This window comes from Poecilia mexicana, unplaced genomic scaffold, assembly GCF_051168715.1.
Source record: "Poecilia mexicana isolate PSO_F unplaced genomic scaffold, ASM5116871v1 scaffold_14, whole genome shotgun sequence".
Lineage (NCBI taxonomy): Eukaryota > Metazoa > Chordata > Actinopteri > Cyprinodontiformes > Poeciliidae > Poecilia > Poecilia mexicana.
Genome location: NW_028263383.1, coordinates 9,669,491 through 9,690,718, shown reverse-complemented (window position 1 = coordinate 9,690,718; position 21,228 = coordinate 9,669,491). Strand labels below are relative to the sequence as shown.

Genomic DNA, 21,228 nt, shown 5'->3' with positions numbered 1-21,228 from the left:
GTGGGAGGAGGTTAATAGATAGTTCTTGGGATAGTACACAATCCACTTCTTGTCACAAAAAAGGCGCCGAGGATGATGATCACAATTCCCAGAGTCAGAAATACTCCCAACAGGGCTGCCATGGTGGTATAATTCCCTTCAGGTTTGTTGAGGTGATACTTGGTTGTTTTATCCACAGCATTAGATTTGTAATGTTCTGCCTCAGTACACCCATATTTTTCATGCCACTCCACTCCAATAATTGGAAACACTTCAGGAAAAATATGCAGCTTAATCACACACTATCATATTTTCAGAAAAAGGAGGGTTAGAGGACATATTTATCAAACCTTGCAGCATTATATACTATTTAAATTATTTGCCTCTAACTAACAGACATGCTTTAAAACCTCTTACACCCTCAGGGGGTATAAATAAATTTAAACTTAACATTTTGGGCAAAACCTTTATGCGGAATAGTTTTTGAAAGAAAAAAAGCCTCTTTTAGCAGATAATAAAAAATAAAAAAAAATTTAAAGGCACGTGGAGCCTTTGTTTACAGAGCGAGCCGAGGTCCCGGCAGCTGGACCCACCGGTGGGTCCGTCGGGTTCTAGGGGTTTAACAGAGAGCCCCTCTGTCAGGTTTACCTGAAGAACCTGTGACAGAGCATTACTTCCTCTTTCATGACTTTATTTTTTCTTCTATTACACTCATTGGTTTTCTGGGCTCCCTCCACATCTAGTAAGAGGGCACAGGTGTAGTAAAAATGATTCATTCGATTCCCACTTGACTTACCCTGGAGTAAACGACACACAATGGACCACAGGGACTTTATCCAAGATAATACCTCTTGAGGTTTCCTGGATTTAATATAAAATGTTTAAGTCTTACCTGATGCTCAGAAAAAGTTTATGTTGCTAAAAAAATGAATATATGGCTGAAATTAGGTCATCAGATCAAGGTGTGCTCTGGTACCTGGTCCTAATATCAACAACAAATGCTTTAAATCCTGTATATTCCAAGTTGTGGTCTCCAGGGACTCGGTTTGCTTTTTTTTTTCCTCAGATAAGACTTTAGCTTCATCAGCTTTGCATAAAAACACACATACTGCAGCCTTTAATTCCCTATAATGATAAAAAAAAAGATCACAAGCATGTCCATAAACCTCAGTGAAATCTACCAAGAACCCTTCAGAGCTTTCTTAAAGGGATTTGTTTAGGTACCTGAAACTTATTTTCCCAGATTTCTTATTGAATCTACTGATTACTCAAACCAAACTGTCATGAACTGTACTTGTTGCTTTTCTAGAACTTTGTGGTTTCTCTCCTGGATTTTTATGGAAATTACCAGATTAAATAACTATTTCAATTATGTTATTGATATATGTATGTATTTATTTACTAGGTGTATTCTGGAGTAGAGAAAATAACGTAATCATAATAAAGAAACATGCAATAGACTCAACAATCTCTAAAAGCCCTTATTAACATTTAGTAACAAAGGATTACCTGCTTTAACCTGCATATCTTAATGTGTTAAAAATACATATTTTATCTAAATTACCAGAATTTTGTGCTTCCAAAATCTGAAATATATTCAGCATGCAATGCGTTCCACAGGAGTATTTTTAAAGTTACTGCAATCCCTTTATCAAAGTCGAAGTCCATCTATCTCCAAAGGTGAGGTCTCACCTCTTACCCACACCTTCACACAGTGACAATCAGTAATCAAGCAATATTACAGGTTGTCATGTCACCTCTGTGTAGAAGGCACAGCTTATGGTCACAAAAAAACAAAAAAACTCATCACTATCTTCCTAGGTTGATTGAATTGCCTTTCAGAGAGGTTTGTTCAATTTAACAAACTCTTTTAAAACACACTTGTTCATGCAGAAGACCACATCTAATCTGTCCTGACGAAGAATGGCTCATTAAGGACTGTCAGTCTGTCTTGTTATTAAAGTGGAGGGTCATTATTATCACCATCTGGTTAAAGAGGAGAGCAGTCTCTCTACTTTCTTACATTGTTAATAAAAGTGATGAGGGTGGCAAACAGCGATGCATGTAACAGCTGATGCTCTGTCAGATGGCTCATCGTCTAACTTGGAGCTCGAGGAAAATTACTTTTTTGTTTTCTTTTGCTAACAAGAGTGTGTACATAATAACTACATGAGCTCTCCTTATGTTTAGAGAAAAAAATATAGGTGACAATGGAAAGAAACATTTTATGTGTAAATCAGGTCGTTAAGCATCATTCCCTCATGTATTTGGAAGCATCTGATAGTTGCATGAAAAGGTGATATACATTGAAACACTTTTTTCTGTCTACGTCACAGAGTAGAAAGAGGATGTGACGGTTCCTGTCGCGTTTAGTTAATTAGAAGCATAGCATATGACTGTACAAAATGATTATTAGTTATATAATCAAATGGCTGAGAAATTATTTTTTAAATCCAATCAATGTTTTTATTTTTGAATTACATCTGTGCAGTTTTATGTAATGAATTATGTAGTTCACAGGGTTGATGTAGTTGGCGACCTTTTATAATTTAGTTTAACAAAGTAGAAGATTCTCTCGGATTCATCATTTAGGAAAAAGGGAAACAAGTTGTAGAGACACATTTTCCTAATCTTTACAAAAAGACTGTGGATTAATAAATACATGAAATAGTTGTGCTTTTTTTTTTTTTTTTTACAATTCTTTATATTAACATTTTTATAGAGAAGAATACTTTCACATTTAAATCTGAACCAGGATAAAACATGCATTTTAACTTTTGTGCTGTTAATTGCAAAATGATGGCTCCCTTATGTGAAAGCGTATACCTGAAACATTAAAAATATTTTCAGAAATCTTATTGATGGGAAATAGGTCTTCACCAATTCCTCATTATTTTCATTCTCAAATTATGAGTAACCTACTAATAACTAATTACTAAATAGTCATTGTCTATAAAAATGTCATATCTTAGAGCTAGAAAACCGAAACATTTGGTTTAAAATGAAAAAGCAAAACCATAATGGAGGCTTTTGGGTCATTTACAGATATTGGTAGCGTAACACTACTTCAGCATACTTTTACCCAAATAAAAGTTAAAAAAAATAGCTGTCCAAGAAATTACTTAGGAGTAATACAGATTTGGTTAAATCTGTATTACTCAAGTACTAACTGATCATAACATCTAATTTAATATATTAAAACAATGGAATCAGACAAATAATCAATACAAATAAATATCATCACAAAATAACACATTTTAAACAGAAGAAACCCTTTTCTGAATCAATATTGCTCAATGTAAAACTTATTAATTCAATAAGCAAAGTATACAGCCCCAGATTCTAACATTCTTACTAAATGTACTTGAAACATAGAGCAAATCGCTGTAGGTAACACAAACGGTAAAGTTCTGACAGCGCTGCATGTTTTTAATAATGTAATTTGTTGCATGTCTCTAAGTAGCTGATCAAAGTAAAGTAACCACAAACTGTTCATGTATCCTGACTCTTCTAGTTAAATGGAAGCAGTTTGTGGCTGAAAGGGTGTTAGAAAATTAGTTTCCATTATTTTAATTGAGATAACCTTTTGATAAATAAACCTTGATAAATAAACCTTTTTGATAGATAACACCAGAATCCTTGTTGTCTTCTGGTGTGTCACTGTCCTCGGTGCAGAGAGGCTGGAATAAAAAGCACATTCACTGCACAGCATTTGTGCTCCATTTGCTCTAATCTATAAACCCCAGATGAGAGGCGGAAGGTGTGTCGTCTCTCAGGTACCTGACACTACAATGAGTGAGAGAATATCTCTGAGTCTCTGGCTTTGGATGCTGGATTTAGCGATACATGCACACCTTTTTTCCTTTGCACCCATGTGAAGATTGTTTGCCTCCTGATTATGATTCTGGTGCAGTATGGTTGTGTGCTGATGGAAGCAGAAAGAGATGAATTACAGCCTGTGTGTGTTAACAGTCTGGTGGAATCACATATGCAAATGAAATGGAGATTGAATTGGAGATATGGTTTATTCTTGGGGTATTCATGAGCATAAAGCAGATGATTTTGTTTAATTTGTATGTGTGTGGAGGTGTGTCTTCCCAAGTGTTAGATTTTGTCAGTCTGAACTCATAAATATGATGATATGCCAGAATTTGCCAATGTTGTGGTTATTACCACTTCTTACTTTTATGTATATACATATGTATATTTTTGTATTATTTTTGAAATTTTATGATATTATTAAATATACAAAGATAAATGTTTTCTTTTTCAAAGTGTTGCACTGTATGTTTATGCAGCTTCAATTCACACATCTTTATCTTGATTACCAATAAGTAGGGAGGATTCTTTTAACCCAATGGCATCCAAATCAGTCCTCAAAGGTTTGTCTTCTTCATGTTTTAGCTCTTTCTCTTGTTCGGCACACCTGAATCAAATGATGGGTCGTCATCGGGCCTCTGCAAAACTTTGTCATGCGAGATGAGAAGGTATTTGCACAATTTGAATTGCTAAGTAGAAAGCTGAGCCACATCTAAAACTGGCAGGACACTGACTGGCCTTTGAGGACTTGAATGTGCACAAAAGAAAAGTAAATGTTTTAACTTTAATAAAAATATATTCTAAAATGCATCAGGCTTTTACAATGAATTGGTGCAGCAGCCATCGGGCTCCACCTAGAGTTATTCAAACCGGTTGCAAGACGACAGAGAGAAACTGGCCTCGAATATACGGGAATTAAACCACAGCGGAAAAGCACCAGCATTTGCTAGGGTTGCTCCTCATCCGTCTCTGATTTGTGTATAAAGCTACCGCATGCTTCCATCAAAATAGTGCGCCTCTTGCTTCACACCTCCTGTCTCGCCACTTTCCATTAGCATTCCCTGGTCAGGCAGCAGTATGAAAGTCAGGTACACACCTGCCACAGTCAGAGTCTAAAGCCTGTCGCCTCACAGCAACTCACTTAAGTTTGGCTCTAGCAGGCTGGATAGTTGTTTACCAGGCTAGCTTTCCCTTTAGATTGATGGATAACAGGCTGGCTGGATGATTGACTGTCCAGCTTGCCAACTTGTTATATAAGTCCATCGTTGGCTGTATAATTGCCTCCAGGGCGAACGGGTCAGCTTCGTTCTCTTTCATCCTGTCGCCTCTTTTGTTGCCCTCCTTTGCTCCGTCTCCACACCTCTGCACCCCCCGTCTCACCCCAACCAAAACCAAACAGCAGCTGTACCAGAGGTAAGAATGTCAGAAACTGTGCTCCCTTCAGTTTTCAGACAGGTTCCTAGAATAGAACAGCATTCACAGCGTGCAGAGTGGAAGCTAAACCCCAGAGGCTACTCGCTTCTCTCTGACATCCTCGATTCAGGAGCGGTGGTACAGAGCTAGCTGCCACAGTCGGCCACACAGAGCAACAGACAGTGTCACAGCTAAATTATAAACAAAAAGGAGTGAAAGTGGGAGTACTTCCATCAATAACTTAGAGAAGCACATGCATTTAGAGATACAAGATTAATATTTACATACACACATTAACACTTGTATGATTAAAGCAACAGATCAAGCTAGATAAGATTTCACCCTTTCTTTAATTTTACATACAGACTTATTTATTGATAAAAGCCAGCTAAAAAACTTATTTTGGTTCAACTTTCTAAAAAAAATTAGGGTAGAGAGGTGCAAAGGACGATTTTGTACATTTGTCTTAAGTGGAATGAGTTAAGTTATGTTTTGTAATCATTATCTTCATTTTCCTGATATGAATTCTCTAGATTTAGAATTTCAGTCTTCATGTGTATCAGTTGCCCATTGTCCTTGATATCTAATTTGGATTAATATTGTGCATGTGAATTAGTAAATAGAGTCTGTCATCTAACATCAGTTAGTGAGTGACCAATGAATATATATATGTCATATAAATACAGTCCATTTACTCTTTACCACAAATGTATCTTGTGTATTCCAGAGATGCTTTGATTGGTCTGATGAATTTTAAATCTTTAGTTTTTGTAAAGCTTTTACCTTCCCACACTGATTTCGGGTTATTCTGAACTATTGTTAAGAACCATATTAAACGGAAGATATGAGAGCAGCACTGAAAATGTCTCGACTTCTTGCCATTAGTGGTCATTAATAAATTACATTAGGAGCACAGGCAATGGTGCGTGAGAAAGAAGTCACAGTAAAAAAGGGCTTTAAAACTATTTTTAAACTAACAGTTAATATGTAGTTGACATTTTTGACTGTCTTTAAGTTGTTTACTGTTTGTTAGCTTGGATAACTTTGCCATAGCAACAGTTTTTATGAGATACCCATAAAGGGGGGAATCAGGTATAACTTGCCTCTCACCCAAAGTGAAAATTTAAGGTTTTATTTTTTTTTGATTCGGGGACCAGTAAAAAAAAAAAAAAGTCAGCATAGTGAAAAACATTAACAGTCTGGGTATTTCAAAACTGGATATTTATTTTATTTTTTTTTCCTCACATTAAATCAAACTAAGCATTTCCTACTTTAAACATTTATGAGATTACCAAAATAATTTAATTTAGCTTGAAAGCCAATAAATAACTTTTTATAGAATCTTCTTTTACATCCTTCAAAGTTTGAGGTTTATATATACTAAGATAAATTTGCTTTTTAAGAATTTGGCTTATATGCTTCTAAAACATCTATATCTTTATATCGTTAAAAGGAATATGCTACCATATTAAAGAACTGCATGTAAATTTCTGGCTTCGAAGAAAATAAAACGAAATTCCTTACAAGTTACTCTATTGTTTCAAAATATAAACTAGTTTGGTAGGTAAACTGACTTGAAACAGAAAAAGTTCATTCTGATATATTGATGAAAAATAAGAAGTTAATGTGTCTATTTTTGTATCGTCCATGTAAACATCTGGTTTTAGTTGTTCTTCTCTGTTGCGTTACAAATGCTATAAGGCTGAAGCAAAGCTAAATTTTAGCTACAAGGCATATAACATGATTTTTATCCATGAGATTTTGATAGAAGGAGGGATTCTTGCATTGGGACAGTTAGAATAACTTAACACTTCTGGGCATCAACAACAAATCTTTTTTTTCTAACTGTTAGTCTTTCCTTTCTTCCTGGGGCTTATAGATTAATTTAATGTTGTGCAGCAATACAAAACCTGCTAGCACATCATCAACCTCATGTATATCAGACACCCCAGCATCTGAAAGAGAAGGGGATGTCTACTTTAAAGATAACAATCTTTAAAAACTGTAAATATGACCTGTATCTTCAGAATCCCCTGGGTGATCCTCAGATGTTAACAACTCTTGTCATATTACGTTGGCCTTTGAAAGGTCACACATAGCAAATTGCCCTTGCAATAGAACGAAGAGGGCCAAACAGGCTTTGTCAGACTGACAAAGCAGGCAGCGACCCCCCTCAGGTCATCTTGCCTTTAATGTGACGCAGCAGTGAAGAGTTCTGCTGACTCTCAGGGATGCACAGTGTGTAGGACTCTGACTGGCAGCCAGACTCTCTTGTGGAAGACTGCTGTGTGGGAGGGTTCCCTCCACTCTGTGACTCATATACGTACATTCATCCATGCAAGGGCATCTGACCCTGTGACAGAAAATGTGACTGATTAAATCCCTTAAGTTATTGTATGCAGATAGGTATAGGTAGAATGTGACAGACACATTTTACTAAATGGTTTCGGTCTTTTTTTGGTGTCTGTATCCCTGATTTAAATATTGATCTGTCTGGGGTAAAGAGATTTTAGATGGAATTGTACATTTTTATATTTCACTTTGTAATTCAGCCTATCTGTTTATTGTTTCAGTATCACCTTTTCAGTACATTAATCTCGCTGTTTCCTCAGTTTCTTGCAGTTTCTCTGGCTCTGTTCCCTCACAGGTTCCAGTCTTCATCACTTTTGGTATTTTGAAGGACTCTGAAGTACTTATGCATTCATAAAAGTTTTCTTACTCACCTCAGTACCCATTCCTCCTGCATTTGTGTCCTCATCACAAATCATTTTACAGTACGATTGTCAAAAAAGATGTAAAAATCTAAAACTTTTCAATCAAACCAAAATTCAAGATGTGAAGTGAAAAAACACACAGCAGGTTTTTGCAAAGAGTCATCTTTTACAACAATTATAAAATCAAATGTCTAAATGATGCTCTTGTGATTAAATAAAAAATATATATTTTACAGTTCAGTCTTTCAGGGTTTCAGTTCATTTTTTGTCAAAAGTGATTGAAAGTTTCTCCATCTTATGCTGTAAACCACAACTTTCCTAGAGAGTCATGTTAATATAATGACCTACAAAAGTTTCATGGTCACTAGAAATGGACAATTGTAAGCTAGGAGATGTTTGTTTTAATTGTTTATTTTTGTTTCATTTGGTTTGTTTTAATATGTTCTGATATTAAATAGTTTTGTTGGGGTTAGGAAATGTTCCAGATGCAATTATGTCTGGGCTCAGGAAAGTCATTCCAGCTGATAGAGGAGAAGACCGTCTCTCTCACTGCCAGAGAAATGTAATTGTCAAAGGGACATAACATTTTATGGTCCTCCAACTCGTATTGCACTTCTATGAGGTCATAATCACTCCGGTTTTTTTTGAGAGAATAGCATCTCTCTTGTCATCCAGTGTGATTAAACATCAAGGCAGGAGCTCTTAGAAAGCAAAAGCCTAACATGCTTCTGGATCTCTGTTCTCGCTACCGCTTGTTTTTACTATAAAGCTCCTAAAGACAGAGTTTCTAGTAAAAACTCACAACAAAATTTTGAAATAGCTTATGAATTTACAGTTTTAATTAAATTAAGGTGCTGAAGGTGAAATGTTCATGTAAAAAAACAACTTAATTTGATAAATAGCTGTTTGGAAGCGCACCAGCTTCAACGACGTTATAAAACAAATTTCTGATCCAATGCACACGTTGAAGTTCATATTAGCAATCGGTCGTTTTTAGGTCAACATTTCTCGATTTAAATAGTTAATCATATTTCTGAAAATTATGTGACTAAACGTAGAGCATAGGTGGCACTGAAAATCAAAATGCAAACATAGGTCACATATTTTGTTGTATTACTAAAGTCACCATTAATCCATGTTAAACCACTTCCTGCACTTAATTTCTGCTTTATAAACCCCAAGTTCTCGCTTCAGGTTTTTGTTTTTTCCTTCCCAGTTTTAAAAGTGCTTAAAACAACCTTCTTTTTTGGCAATGTCACCACCAAAGTTCCACAGCCTAAAATACATATGCATGCAAATATTGACTCTCTCATCCTGGCAGAAGCAAGTGTGACAATCTGGCACAACAGTTGCAAAATTGGACAGAAGGTCACATTTCACTGCTGCAGAGTTTGACAGTGAACAAGTGTTTCTTTTTTTTTCCCCCTTTACAAGTCTCTGTGGATCAAGATGCATGTGTGGAATAGCAACAAGGTTGATACCAATAATAAACAATAACAATCTTTAGTGCTTGTAGAATTTTAATGAAATGAGCTCATTAACAGTTTAGTAAACCCTGCAGGAAACATTGTGACTACAGAAGAGTTTTGTGAATCTCCAGAGTTTTGTGTTTACTCTGCTAAAAGGGAATGTAAAAATATAAAAGCAACAACCCTGGCTGAATATTTGTGTTACTCAGCTGTAGAAGTAAAACATATTTTATTTCTAAACTTGTTTAAAAGTGCCAGAGGCTTTAAGAAACGGTTGCAAATCAAGTGTTGGAAGGTTTGGAGACAAGATTTAATATTAAGACAATTGGTATTGATATTGTGAAGAGAACAGTAAATTTATGTACAACTAATTGTATCCAATGCTGTTGATTATTTTAAATTTAGTGCAACAAAGAAGTTATTGCTGCTGACATTGTTAATATTAACTGGCAATAGTCAGTTTCCTCACTCATGCTTTAAGTTAATTGTGGTTAGCATACGATTTCGACGTGTTAATTGTGGTGTCATCCCTTTTTTTCCATCCTTTTTTGATCATATGATTTTATAGCATGAACCCACTCATCACTGCTACCCTCAGTGTGAGTGGCTCATTGCTGATGAGCCACAGAAAACGGGGGAAAAACCGAGCAATCACATAAAGTTATACAAGTGAATCTAAAAATAGACTTCATCCCACGGCTATGTTCTCACACATCATATGGCTTTGCCAGTAAACAGATCACATGTTTTCAGATTGTAAAAACTCACTGAAGATTTGTAAGTCTCCCACTTGTCCATTTAGCTTTTTTCCCATTGGTTTTGTTAAGTAACACTTCAAATTTTCCCCTGCTGGAATTTGAGTAGGTTGTCTGATTTTTTTGTGGCGGTATATTCTAATCATGTGCAGAAAAATCCGGAGCTCAACAAATTGCTCAACGAACAATCACAGCATGAGTTTCATTTGCAATTCCTTTACAATGTAGTGCTGCTTATTTTCTTGGCGGTGCCCTGCAGAATGTAGACGCTTCCCATGTGCCAAAAGCTTATCAGCTTGTGCTGGTGCTGAGCCTATGACTGGAAGCGATAAAAGTGGATGAGAATATGAGGGAGTAACACAGTGGTAATATGTGTATGTGTGTGAGTTTACATGAGAATAGGGAGAGCATCTGTGTCTTTGTTGCTCTGTGTGTGTCAGATGGAAGAGGGGAAAGGGGATGAAGGCACTGCAGGGGCCAGCTCTTATTTTTACTGTCTATCGCGGTGACATTTCTGAGGTAGGAGAGGTGCTACGATGGCAGCGAGAGTGTGTGTGTAGCAGACAAGGCAGATTCTGTGAAATTCTGTGGCTGCACAGTTTCCTCGTCCTCTCTTAAGAAGAGGTGATTGAGTTGCATCACCCGGATGTTGCACGTAAGCACATGTTTCTGCTCCCTCTTGATAAACGCATCACACCCTTACTTAAACATGCAAAACGCACTTCTTCAGCCACGCATATGCAAACACCTCCGCCTGAGCGCTGCAGGGTTTCTGTTCTGTAAACAGGTGTTGGAGCAGTATGGCAGCATTTTCTAGTAGGGCTTCCTCCCTGTGGCATCATTTGCAATTTTAAAAATGCACTTATTTTCAACTCACTCTTTACCAAAATAACACAAGCAAAATGAGACTTTTGCATTTTAAATGGCAATAAATATTTATGTATTTACTTTGTGTTGTATTTTAGGAATCCAGCTAATTTAAAGCAGCCTGCTTTTGCGTGGCGTTAAAGGGTCCAATGAATTGTTCCTCTGTTAAAATGTATTGATATAGTGACACCTGCTGGAAACATAGAAAACTTTTAATCTCAATAATCAGGTTTTTATTTTCAAAATCATTCTTATCAATAGAGGTGAGCTTTATTATTATTCACTGAAGCCTCAGATGTATGCTCACAACATGATTACAAACAGATTCTTAAAATGCACATCCATTACTGTAAACCAATACCTTTAATAAGCACACATAGAAAGCAGACAGCACATTCTCCTTCCCTTTCTAGCCTATTGTATTCTATAACTCCTGCTGCAGGACTTTGAGGACTTAACGTCTTTAAAATTTATTATGATGGGAATGGATCAAACTTTTAACAAACTTCTGAAGAGAATACTGACCATTTTGCAAAAATTGAGCGGAAAGTGAGATCGGTCCTCTTCACTCTACGTTTGATGCTTTCCACTTTAGAAAGAAGCACAGCTGTACCCACTACTCCCCTCCTTTTCTTTTTTATATTTGGACATTCCTTATGTATTTGTTCTAACAGGTTACTGCATGGTGAAGAGCTCACTAGTATAGATCCTGGATGTCGCTTTTTTTATTTCAGCATGTATTCTCAAGCATAATAACTTGTCAACTTATCCCAATCGTTAAGAATTTGTTGAAGGACAAATTTAGTTGTCAGTCATTGGCCAACAGTCTTTTGTGAGTCATAATAAGAGTCAAAATTGCCAATTGTTGTCAACATTATCACCTCATTCAGTGTCTCTCTTTCAATCATAAATTACATGGCTCAAATCTAGTGACAATGTTTTTTCTTAAATCTTCCCCAAATTGCAAAGTTATTATGACACCATTTCAAATTTGGTTTGAAATGGTGTCATAATAACTTTGCAATTCAACAGTTCTGTAGGTCTTTTATGAGGTCTGTGTAAAACTGAAGGGTGCTGACATGTTTCACCATATGTCTGATATGGTCTTTCAGATTTGCCCAGAAAAATCTGAAATCCATGTGATTAATCCTGAGTCCAGTCAAAACGCTCTTTCAATCTGCCTGCCAGGATTAGTGGGTGGCCAGTATTAAATGCAGAGAGGATATCTGCAAACTGAACAACTCGTCCACGTGTTGCACAAGCCTCCAGGCAGATATGCACAAACATTATAGGACTATAGAAAAACTATAGGAAAAACTGAAAAGGTCCAGGTTGCATACCCATAGCGTGATTATTTCTTTTTGAATCTTTTTTGTTTATGGAAATTTCGTGTTGCTTAGGGAAAATTTTGTACTCACCAAATATTTCATGCTTGCGCAATATAGATTTCTATCCCATCCAGTCTTATGCGAAAATATTTATGCAAATTTTCTTTTGACCTCAAAATACTGAGATCTATGTCATGTTATTGTGGCTCTGGCTGTTTACGGTTTGTCCTTCAACCCAAACGAAAGTTATTTGCAATCTTTCAAGACTGACCTGCAATTAATATCATACATCTACTATTTTCTTTTCTGCTGAAAACAAAGACTAAAGGGTATCATGCTCATTACACTCATAATCCTGTAGGTCACCATATTTTCATGACCATTACAGGAGTCAGGGGTCTTGCCTTCAAATGCCTCACATAGTGACAATCAGTACTGATTTTCTGAGTATGTAAACTGGTATTTTATTGCACATTCTCACCAGTGTAAACTGATATTTATCCCTCTCTTTCAAGGAAGCAAATGATTATTCATTTCTGTTGACCATGACACGACCATTACCGCTCATCTGCAGATTGCTGCTTGAATCCTGTTTGATTTTCTGTCTGGCTTTTAAAAAATGTTGGCTTCTGAAGTGCATTGTTGCAGATTCAGGAAAACATGTATCAGTGAGGAGGATTCAAAAAGGTTAGCCTCAAACTTTTAATGTATTTTACATGAAAGGCAGTGGAGAAAAAACATGATGGGTTGTTCACTGGTTTTTTGAGTTCTCACTCTGACTTTCTAGCTAAACTTTAAATAAAAGATGCAATGAGTTGGAGACTTTAACTTAAACATATTGGCAAAATACGCCCTGGACAAACTTCCTGTTGCTTCTATGCATGTGAAATAAATGTCACTGTGTGTTAACTAGGTATCCCTATTTGCTGCGGATAATACGGGGACTAGACGAGACGTGCTTTGGTTGAGACTGCTCTGTGTTTTATCCTGCCACAGAAACTCAGATAATTTCCTGTGTTTTAATTGGCTGGGGGTCGACAGATGGAAGGGCTCACCCAGGGTGCCGTTCAGAGGAGACCTGCCACTGCATATCATTCCACAAATTATTGACTCAGCTGTGTGTGCCGGGGTTAATTAGATTAAAACAATATGTGTTATGGGAGGAAACAAGTCAATAGCAACTTGGGATGCTAGCATCCTAAACAATGGGGCCAAGGCTGATTTTATTTGAATCCTGAAACTGTTCCAAGGGAACTCTATTAAAAATGGAAGAAACATAAAAATGTGCCGAGTGTTTTTCTCTGAGGAAATTATGCTGCTGGTTTTGAGATTTTGCCTTGATAAAACTAAAAAGCAGAAAAACAAAGCTTATTGTTTAACATAGGCCTACTGAATTCCAGCAGAAAGTCCAGAAGAGTTAAGAAATTCTTCTGCATTCTCCACATTAAAACATATTGACAAGAGACATTAATTAAACTCATAACCCAGTTCAACAGCAGATTTAATTAAGTGTAATTAATGTGGCATTAAGAGATGAGCGCGTTTTCTGGTAACAAAGTGCCACAAAGTAAAAATCAGATTTTGACTTATGTTTTGGATGTCTGTTTTTTAATATATTTACCACCAATAACAAAGAAAGTATTTTCACTTTTCTGCAAAATTCACCAACTGCACAATTCTTGTTAAGTAAGTAGTGCAAGATAAGTAGTATTTCAAAAGAACTTATGTTTTCTAAAGAATAACATTCCGTGTTATTAATGCTTCTTAGTCACAGTCAAGTTAAAAGGCTCCTCTCAGCTATAAAACATAATCACATCTTGGAGAACTTTCTGAAAGCACGACTGGCAGATGGCATTTTATACCACTGTAGTGTGACCATGACGAAATAAATCAGCTTGTAATCCAAATCAGAAACCAGAAAGTGCATCAGGAACTCTGATGCACTTCATGTAATACTTGGAGTGGAAACTTAAGAACCACAGCCAATTTTAGACTGCCTGATCTAAAATAAATAACCTCACAAAAACCGAGTTTCATTAGGAATGTGCTTCAACTTACGATACTTAAAAATCTTACAATAATAAAGCACAGAGATGTCCAAACATTATATTTTATATAAAATTCAGCAATTATTTTGTTGTAAGAATTTCTACTTTTACCTGTTTAACATTAAACTAAATTTACAATACTTGAATGGGACAAATAAGTTTGTGTGATTGTTGAAGAAAAAGGATTTGTAAAGTATTGCAGATCTGAAACATAAAAATAGCACTGTTTAAAAAAAGAACCCAAAACCCCTGAATGTCTTCTCTATTTATCACGAGGTTCATCAAGTAAAGATTAGAAGATGTGGCTTCCTTTTATAATCCCAAGCTGCGCAATCATAAGAAATGCTGGTTTTGGGCTACGGCTAGGCTATAGAGAAGAATGAAGAACAAATGGGAGTGAATTCAAAGTCCTTATGAAGATAGAAAAACATATGTGTGTATGAAGAGAGAAAGAGTTAATTTCTATAAGTTTGGATTCTTCAACACAGCAGATTTTACAGGATAAATGTTGATGTTTTCACACTGTATGGGTAGAATTATGATTTTTTTTATAAGAATGTAAATAAATGTTCATTAAAATACTTAAGAAATGCCAGTAAATATTCACTGTCAACATATTTAGGGTCTACACATTAACTTTTAAGCACATAAAAGGTCAAAATTCAACAAATTATAATTTCTTGTCAGTAAATGATTCTCTTAGCCAGTTGAAGCAATCTGTGGGAAATATGTCTGAGATTGGGAGTTCATCTTGTCCGTCTTATTGTGTCTGTAAGCCAGATACGCCCGCTCCCTCTCACCTCCCGCCTGCCTGTGGGAGTCAAAGGATCCAGTGGTGCTGATGCACAGAAGCCTCACTTCTGTCAGACCTACAGTGGGCTTCACCACCACCAGAATGTGAGCATGAAGATGTGAATGACATATTTAAAAAAAAAAAATGACTAAGATCTGAACTGAAACACATTGTGAGATTCCTGCCTAATTTTAAGAAGTCCTGAAGTCACTGTTGCAACTTTTCTTCTGGTTTGGCCTCACAGGAAGAACGACCACTCTGAGTTATTTTCTACACATATTTAAAATCTTTTCAAGCTCAAGCATTTGGTTATGTTTCATCTTAGGGTGCGGTCATAATTTCTCACGGTCACAGTTTTGACTTTGCAAATGGGTGGGTGTGAAATTTTAGTCTGAAAAACAAGTCGGAGCTATGTTTAGAAATTTAGCTTCACCTTGGAATTTGGATTCACTTCACCAGACTCTAAAAGGAGAGCCATTTCATAATGGTGCCTTTTGTTTACTTTGCATTGAAAACATTTTTTAGGAAGTAGTCATAATCGAATGCTATGCATCAAACAGCCACTAGAGGAGGTTGCATACAAGCACATGACTTAAACCCAGAGGGGTTCTTAGTCACATTTTCTCTTTAAGTAACATGTAAAACCACAAATATGACCAATCACTGACAAATGAGTTATAGCTAACAGTGACAAAAACAAATCCCCTCTGCTAATGTCAAGTCTTCGCATAAAGAAGCTGCTTTAGTGGATTCTTCACACTCAGATTTCCCCCTCCTTGTCCATGTAGCACAAATGTGATGTTTCACAAGAGAAAAGACAGTCATCCCTGCCAGTCTGCACTTCATTAAGCTGATTGCTCGTCTGTGTAAGCTGCTTGCTTCGCCTGCCCGACCCCTGCAACTTGTTCTGATTAAAGAGGAACCTCATAAATGTGCTGCTGCCTATAAACAATTCCTTTGTTACATCAAAGTCACAAGGAAGTTTTTAAGCTGCTTTTACAATCCTAACAAAAGCACAGGCACCTCAAAACTCACCCTGTGGCTTTAAACTCTGGCATTAGTTGTGGTTTAATTTTGCTGGTTAATAGATAGGGAAATAAGAGCGAAAAATACGTCCTAATGAGAAAGAAGTATTACTTGTATTATTCTGTTAGTCTTTTCTGTTTTTTTTTCCCTGGTTACCCCTGACTTGTTTTTGTTCCTCTCCTTCTTTTGTCTTTATTGCCTAAATACTGATGTAGCCTATTGTTCAGAGCAAATCTGCTTGTGACACCTCAAAGCAGCCAGACCCACCATAGTATTAGTTTAAGATACCAGGACAAGATTCAAAATAGTTGAATAGTTAACAAAGAGAAACTTATCAAAAATCAAATTGGTAACAATTTAGTTTAATGCATGACCTTCTTCTGTAAATATGTTAACTGATCTTTGGTAACTTGGTTTGTCGAGGCTAACAATGAACCAATCATTTGGTCAATTTTGCCCTGAATGAATTTTGAACTGTGATCATCATGTCAAGGACTGAATAATCTGTTTTGTTTTTCTTTTTCTTCCATAATGTTTAGCAATTAAATGCATAAAACGTAAGAACTCCTCCTAGTTTCAGTCTGTAAACACATCAACCAACAGTATGTCTGACAATGAAATTGAATAAAAATCATATAAAGATGAGGGATGCATGCTTTCATGCATAAATGAAGTTAATGTAATGCCTTAATTTTATGCCGGACTCAAAAACCTGTGATAAAGATTCCTTCTCCTTTATGTGTTACTATCCTAAGAATGTAAATTAAATTTGGACCAAGTATATTAAACCATAAAGAAAACTGGAAAACGTGAAAAACATGATCCAAGCGTCTCTAGTCAACACTCTAAAAGCAGAATAACTAGTATAGCTGCAGCAAGCAGTGACTTAACTTTTAATAAAAGCAAAAATACTTCAAAATGTAGCAAGTATAAGTTGTTCACTGCAACTAGCTTCACTTAATGTGAGACTACATGATGCTGTTGTTCAACTTGCACGCGATTAGCGATTATTGGTTGTCAATTAGGAAATAATATTCCGGACATCTGGCATTTTTATAAGTTTGTTCAAGAAATTAATTTTAGCCTAATAAAAGACTGCAAAAGCTGCAAAGAATGCACTTCCTCAAAATCTTTTAAAAACTAATTTTACCTAGAGATAGGTATTTGTGTATTAGTTTTCTTTGCTATAAAAAAAATTACATATCTGAATGTAGGAATCTAAACAGCTTTAATTTCAGATGTCAAAACAAGAACAGCATAGAATGCTCAAAAGGAGCAATATAAATACATTTGGTAAAACTTTGTACCATATTCTCTACCATAAATACACAACGTAAGGCACTCATACATTTCCAGCATTGTATTTCATAGGAGATAAATATGTTATTGTGCTATAAATGTGTTTTGAAGAACAACAGAAACTTCAACTATAGTGGTATAAATTATGCTTTGCTAGAGCGCAGGCAACTTTCAGGTTTAACCTGAATGCAATGATGTTTTTAAGGCAATCGGTTTGTGTACACCACAAGAAAGCTTCAGTGATATGTTCAATCTGTCCTGAGAAGCTAAAACTCCAGTTCATCCTCACAAGTATCCTGACATTGAGGCCATTTTCTGACACAAGGCACTGCGTCTGATTGGGAACAAGGCTTAAGAAAACAGCTGCGGTCTGTGCTTTGGTGCCCAGTGCAAGTCCTCGCCCCTGCTCAATTATTGCTGATGTAAACAAGTGAAGAGGATAAACAGCACCCAGACAGAAACACCCCTCCGCATTACAGGCCAATCGTGTAAACGGGGTGTCTGACGAGGGCAAAACAGGAAGCGCCTTTCTATCCTCACCTAGGGGAAGAAAAACAGGTTGCTAATTTGATCTGAAGTGCTCTGAACGTCACACTTCTTGTGCAGGTGATATGGATAGGCTGTACACAATTTTTTATTATTATTTTTTTTTAAATGTCAAGCACACATCCTCTCTGTCCATTTTTGGAATGCATAAAAGCAAAATACATAAAATATTTCCATGTTTATGATAAGTGGTACATGCTGTATCCCAGCGGAGCAGCATACAGTCCTAATGGGGAAATGGGCAGAATGGGTCTTTGGTGGTGGTGATAGGCAGAATACGACTGTCCGTACAGAGACATGGCGCCCAGCGACAGTGGTAACGTAAAGCCGGGATGTAGCGCTGTAGAAGTGGCAGTGGCTGCCACCACTGCCGTCTTGGCATCAGCGGCCATCTTGAGTTTCTCGAGCTCAGCCTCCTGGAGCCTCTTTGCCTTTGCTCTACGGTTCTGGAACCAGATCTTCACCTGGGTCTCCGTCAGGGTCAGGGAGGAGGAGAACTCTGCTCGCTCTGCGATGGACAGGTACTGCTTCTGTCTGAACTTCCTCTCCAGAGCCAGGAGTTGGGACGTAGTGAAGGGAGTGCGGGGCTTTCTGTTGGTCTTGTGTTTCCTCAGCTGACAGCCTGGACTGATGTGACCTTAGGCAACAAAAAGAGTGAAAAATTTAGCATAGTGACTTCAGCTATTCTGATTATAACATGATCTGAATAGAATATATACCAGGTAATGACTTTCCAAAAACTTACATGAATTTGAGTTGAAAAACTGAAAATCATGCTTTGACTTGACATTACTACTTTCATTTTTAATAGTTTTAGATTATAATCTGGTAGAGAAACAGTTTAAATAAACTAAGTAAATAAATTATCAATGAACAGAAATATTGGAAGATAAATCAAATTTACTAATATTGTAATTGGTTATTTATACTTTTTATTGTAATACCAAATTCTGACAGAGGACATTGTGTTACACTTTTGGGGAAAAAAAAGTAAACCTTTAATTCAGGTACATTTAAATATTGTTTAAAAAACTTCAATGATGACAAACTAGGTATGTTATTATTTTTTTTTTACAAATATAAACAAAAAATAAATCTAGGTAACATAAGCCATATCACCTATTAACACTTTAACTTCTACCTTGATTTTTAAGTTAGCTCATCTTGGGAAGGTTTAATTTGTAATCCATGTCTTATTTTATTTATTTATTTTTATTTTTTGTAAACATGACGTGTCAAGCGCCAATTTTTCTCGGTCATTCTTTAAAATGGGAAAGACAAAAACATGCTATTAAGGCAGTGTAAACGTTCATATAAGAGTTCAAACCACCAAAAAGGCCACGTGGGGCACAAAGTCGACCAAGTTTCAATGTAATATTTATTTATGCATTGATTGAAAATTGTGTGAACTCAAATATCCTTGCTTCCTGATTTTTCTGAGTCTTACTTGGAGAAGCTGAACTTTGTTCTTGTTTTAAACTAATCTAAAAGGTTTAATGTAGGTAATAAACTACATAAAAAAGAAAAAGTAAATAAAGAAGCTTTCTGATGCTTGATAAAATGGCAATAAACTTACGTGGTTGTGTGGAGAAGGCGCTGGCAGAAACCCAGTGTGAGCATTCCTCTGACTCCGACACCTCGGATTTCACCGGCGAAGAAGGGACCGCCGCGAAACTGTTCCGACCTTCCCCGGGAGGACTACACGTGTCCCGGCACAGATACAACGACTTTAGCCCTGCGGCTGGGGCTGACACGGTAGCTCCAGCTGTTTTACAACAGGTGGACGTTTCGGTGCGGTGCTCCGTCTTCCTCCCGGACATGAGCGCCTCCACGCTGAATGGATGATGCCGACGGAGAATCGGCGACGTCTTCTCTTCACTCTGCACTTCTGGGGAGACCGATCTGTTATTCGCCTCCTCGGAACAGTGATCCAAGTCTTTCGCAGTGTCCTGGGAGGTCATCTTTTCTCCAGGTCTCTTCCAGAAGTAAAGGTGGACTGGAAGCGGAGAGCGCCGTCAGAAGTCCCGTCAGGTGATGTCCTCGGTGAGCGAAGCGCTCTGAGCTGTCAGGTACTGGGAGCGAGTTTGTAAACGTAACACGCTGACACAGTTTAGCTTTGACCAATCGCTGCTGCCCAGAATGTTTATGAGTGAACTTGTGCTGCTTTCAAGAACCGTGGGAAATTATTCTTGTTTTTTTTTTATGAAGTACAACCTGGGAAATTCCTTTTTAAGATTTTTATTCACTTTCAGAGTTGGGTAGTTTTCAGAGTTACATTTACTCAATTACATTGTAACTTTTTTTTTTACATGTGCTTTTATCGCTACTCTTGAGTAAAACTTCTGGATTGTCTACCCACTCAATGAAAAACAAGCATGTTTTAATCAACAATTCGTCAAAGATGCACACCTGGAGTTTTTGTTAAAGTTTCATAATTTTTATATTGAAAGAAACTGATTTGGATTTTTTTTGTTTGTTTTTTGTCTGATTTTTTGTTGTTTGTTTTGTTCTGTGAGTTATTGCCAGTTTGGTCCATAAAATACCAAAATTTCCATTCAACTCTACATTTTAGTCTATCTGATGATGTCATTTTAAAATATCAAATAACTGATCATTTGATCAGTTACTCAGTACTCGAATAGACTTTTTAAGAAATACTTTTATACTCTTACTTGAGTAATTTCTTGGACGGCTACTTTTTACTTTTACTTGAATAAAAATATGTTGAAGTAATGTGACTCTTACTTGAGTACAATTTTTGGGTTCTCTACCCATCCCTATTCACCTCATTTTGTCCACATTATGCATATAATGTAGGGAAGCATTTCAAGTTAAAATTAATAGTTTTAGTTTTGGTGACCCAAGGTTTTAAAAGTTACAGTCAAATTATGCATCATGCCATTTGACAGACTTAAATTATAGACTATTGATGATTGTCCAGATAAAGTGCAGTACTTTTATTTGCCATCCATCAGCTGACCGAAAGGCTTTCACACTTTTATCCCACAAAAGAAATATTCATCTGAAAAAATTACCAGTTGCTAAAAAACACTCAAAAAGTGTGAATTAAGTCGGAAATATATTACTTGTATGTGCCAAGATAAAATTAATTTCCTTCCATTTTTCCCTCTAAAATGCTGGGAAGTGAAAGATTTCTAGACTTTAGTTTTAG

The 21,228-nt window shown here is 36.5% G+C and overlaps 1 protein-coding gene across 1 annotated transcript; it reads right to left on the bottom strand.

The window, feature by feature from the left end:
- Window positions 1-17,422: 17,422 nt before the first annotated feature.
- msx2b (muscle segment homeobox 2b) lies at window positions 17,423-20,707 on the bottom strand. The gene is made up of 2 exons (XM_015009266.2): window positions 19,633-20,707; window positions 17,423-18,693 (listed from the first exon to the last, which is right to left on the bottom strand). Exons 1-2 carry the CDS (start codon window positions 20,015-20,017, stop codon window positions 18,236-18,238), a joined length of 843 nt encoding a protein of 280 aa, XP_014864752.2. The 5' UTR covers window positions 20,018-20,707; the 3' UTR covers window positions 17,423-18,235.
- Between the last annotated feature and the right edge of the window lie 521 nt (window positions 20,708-21,228).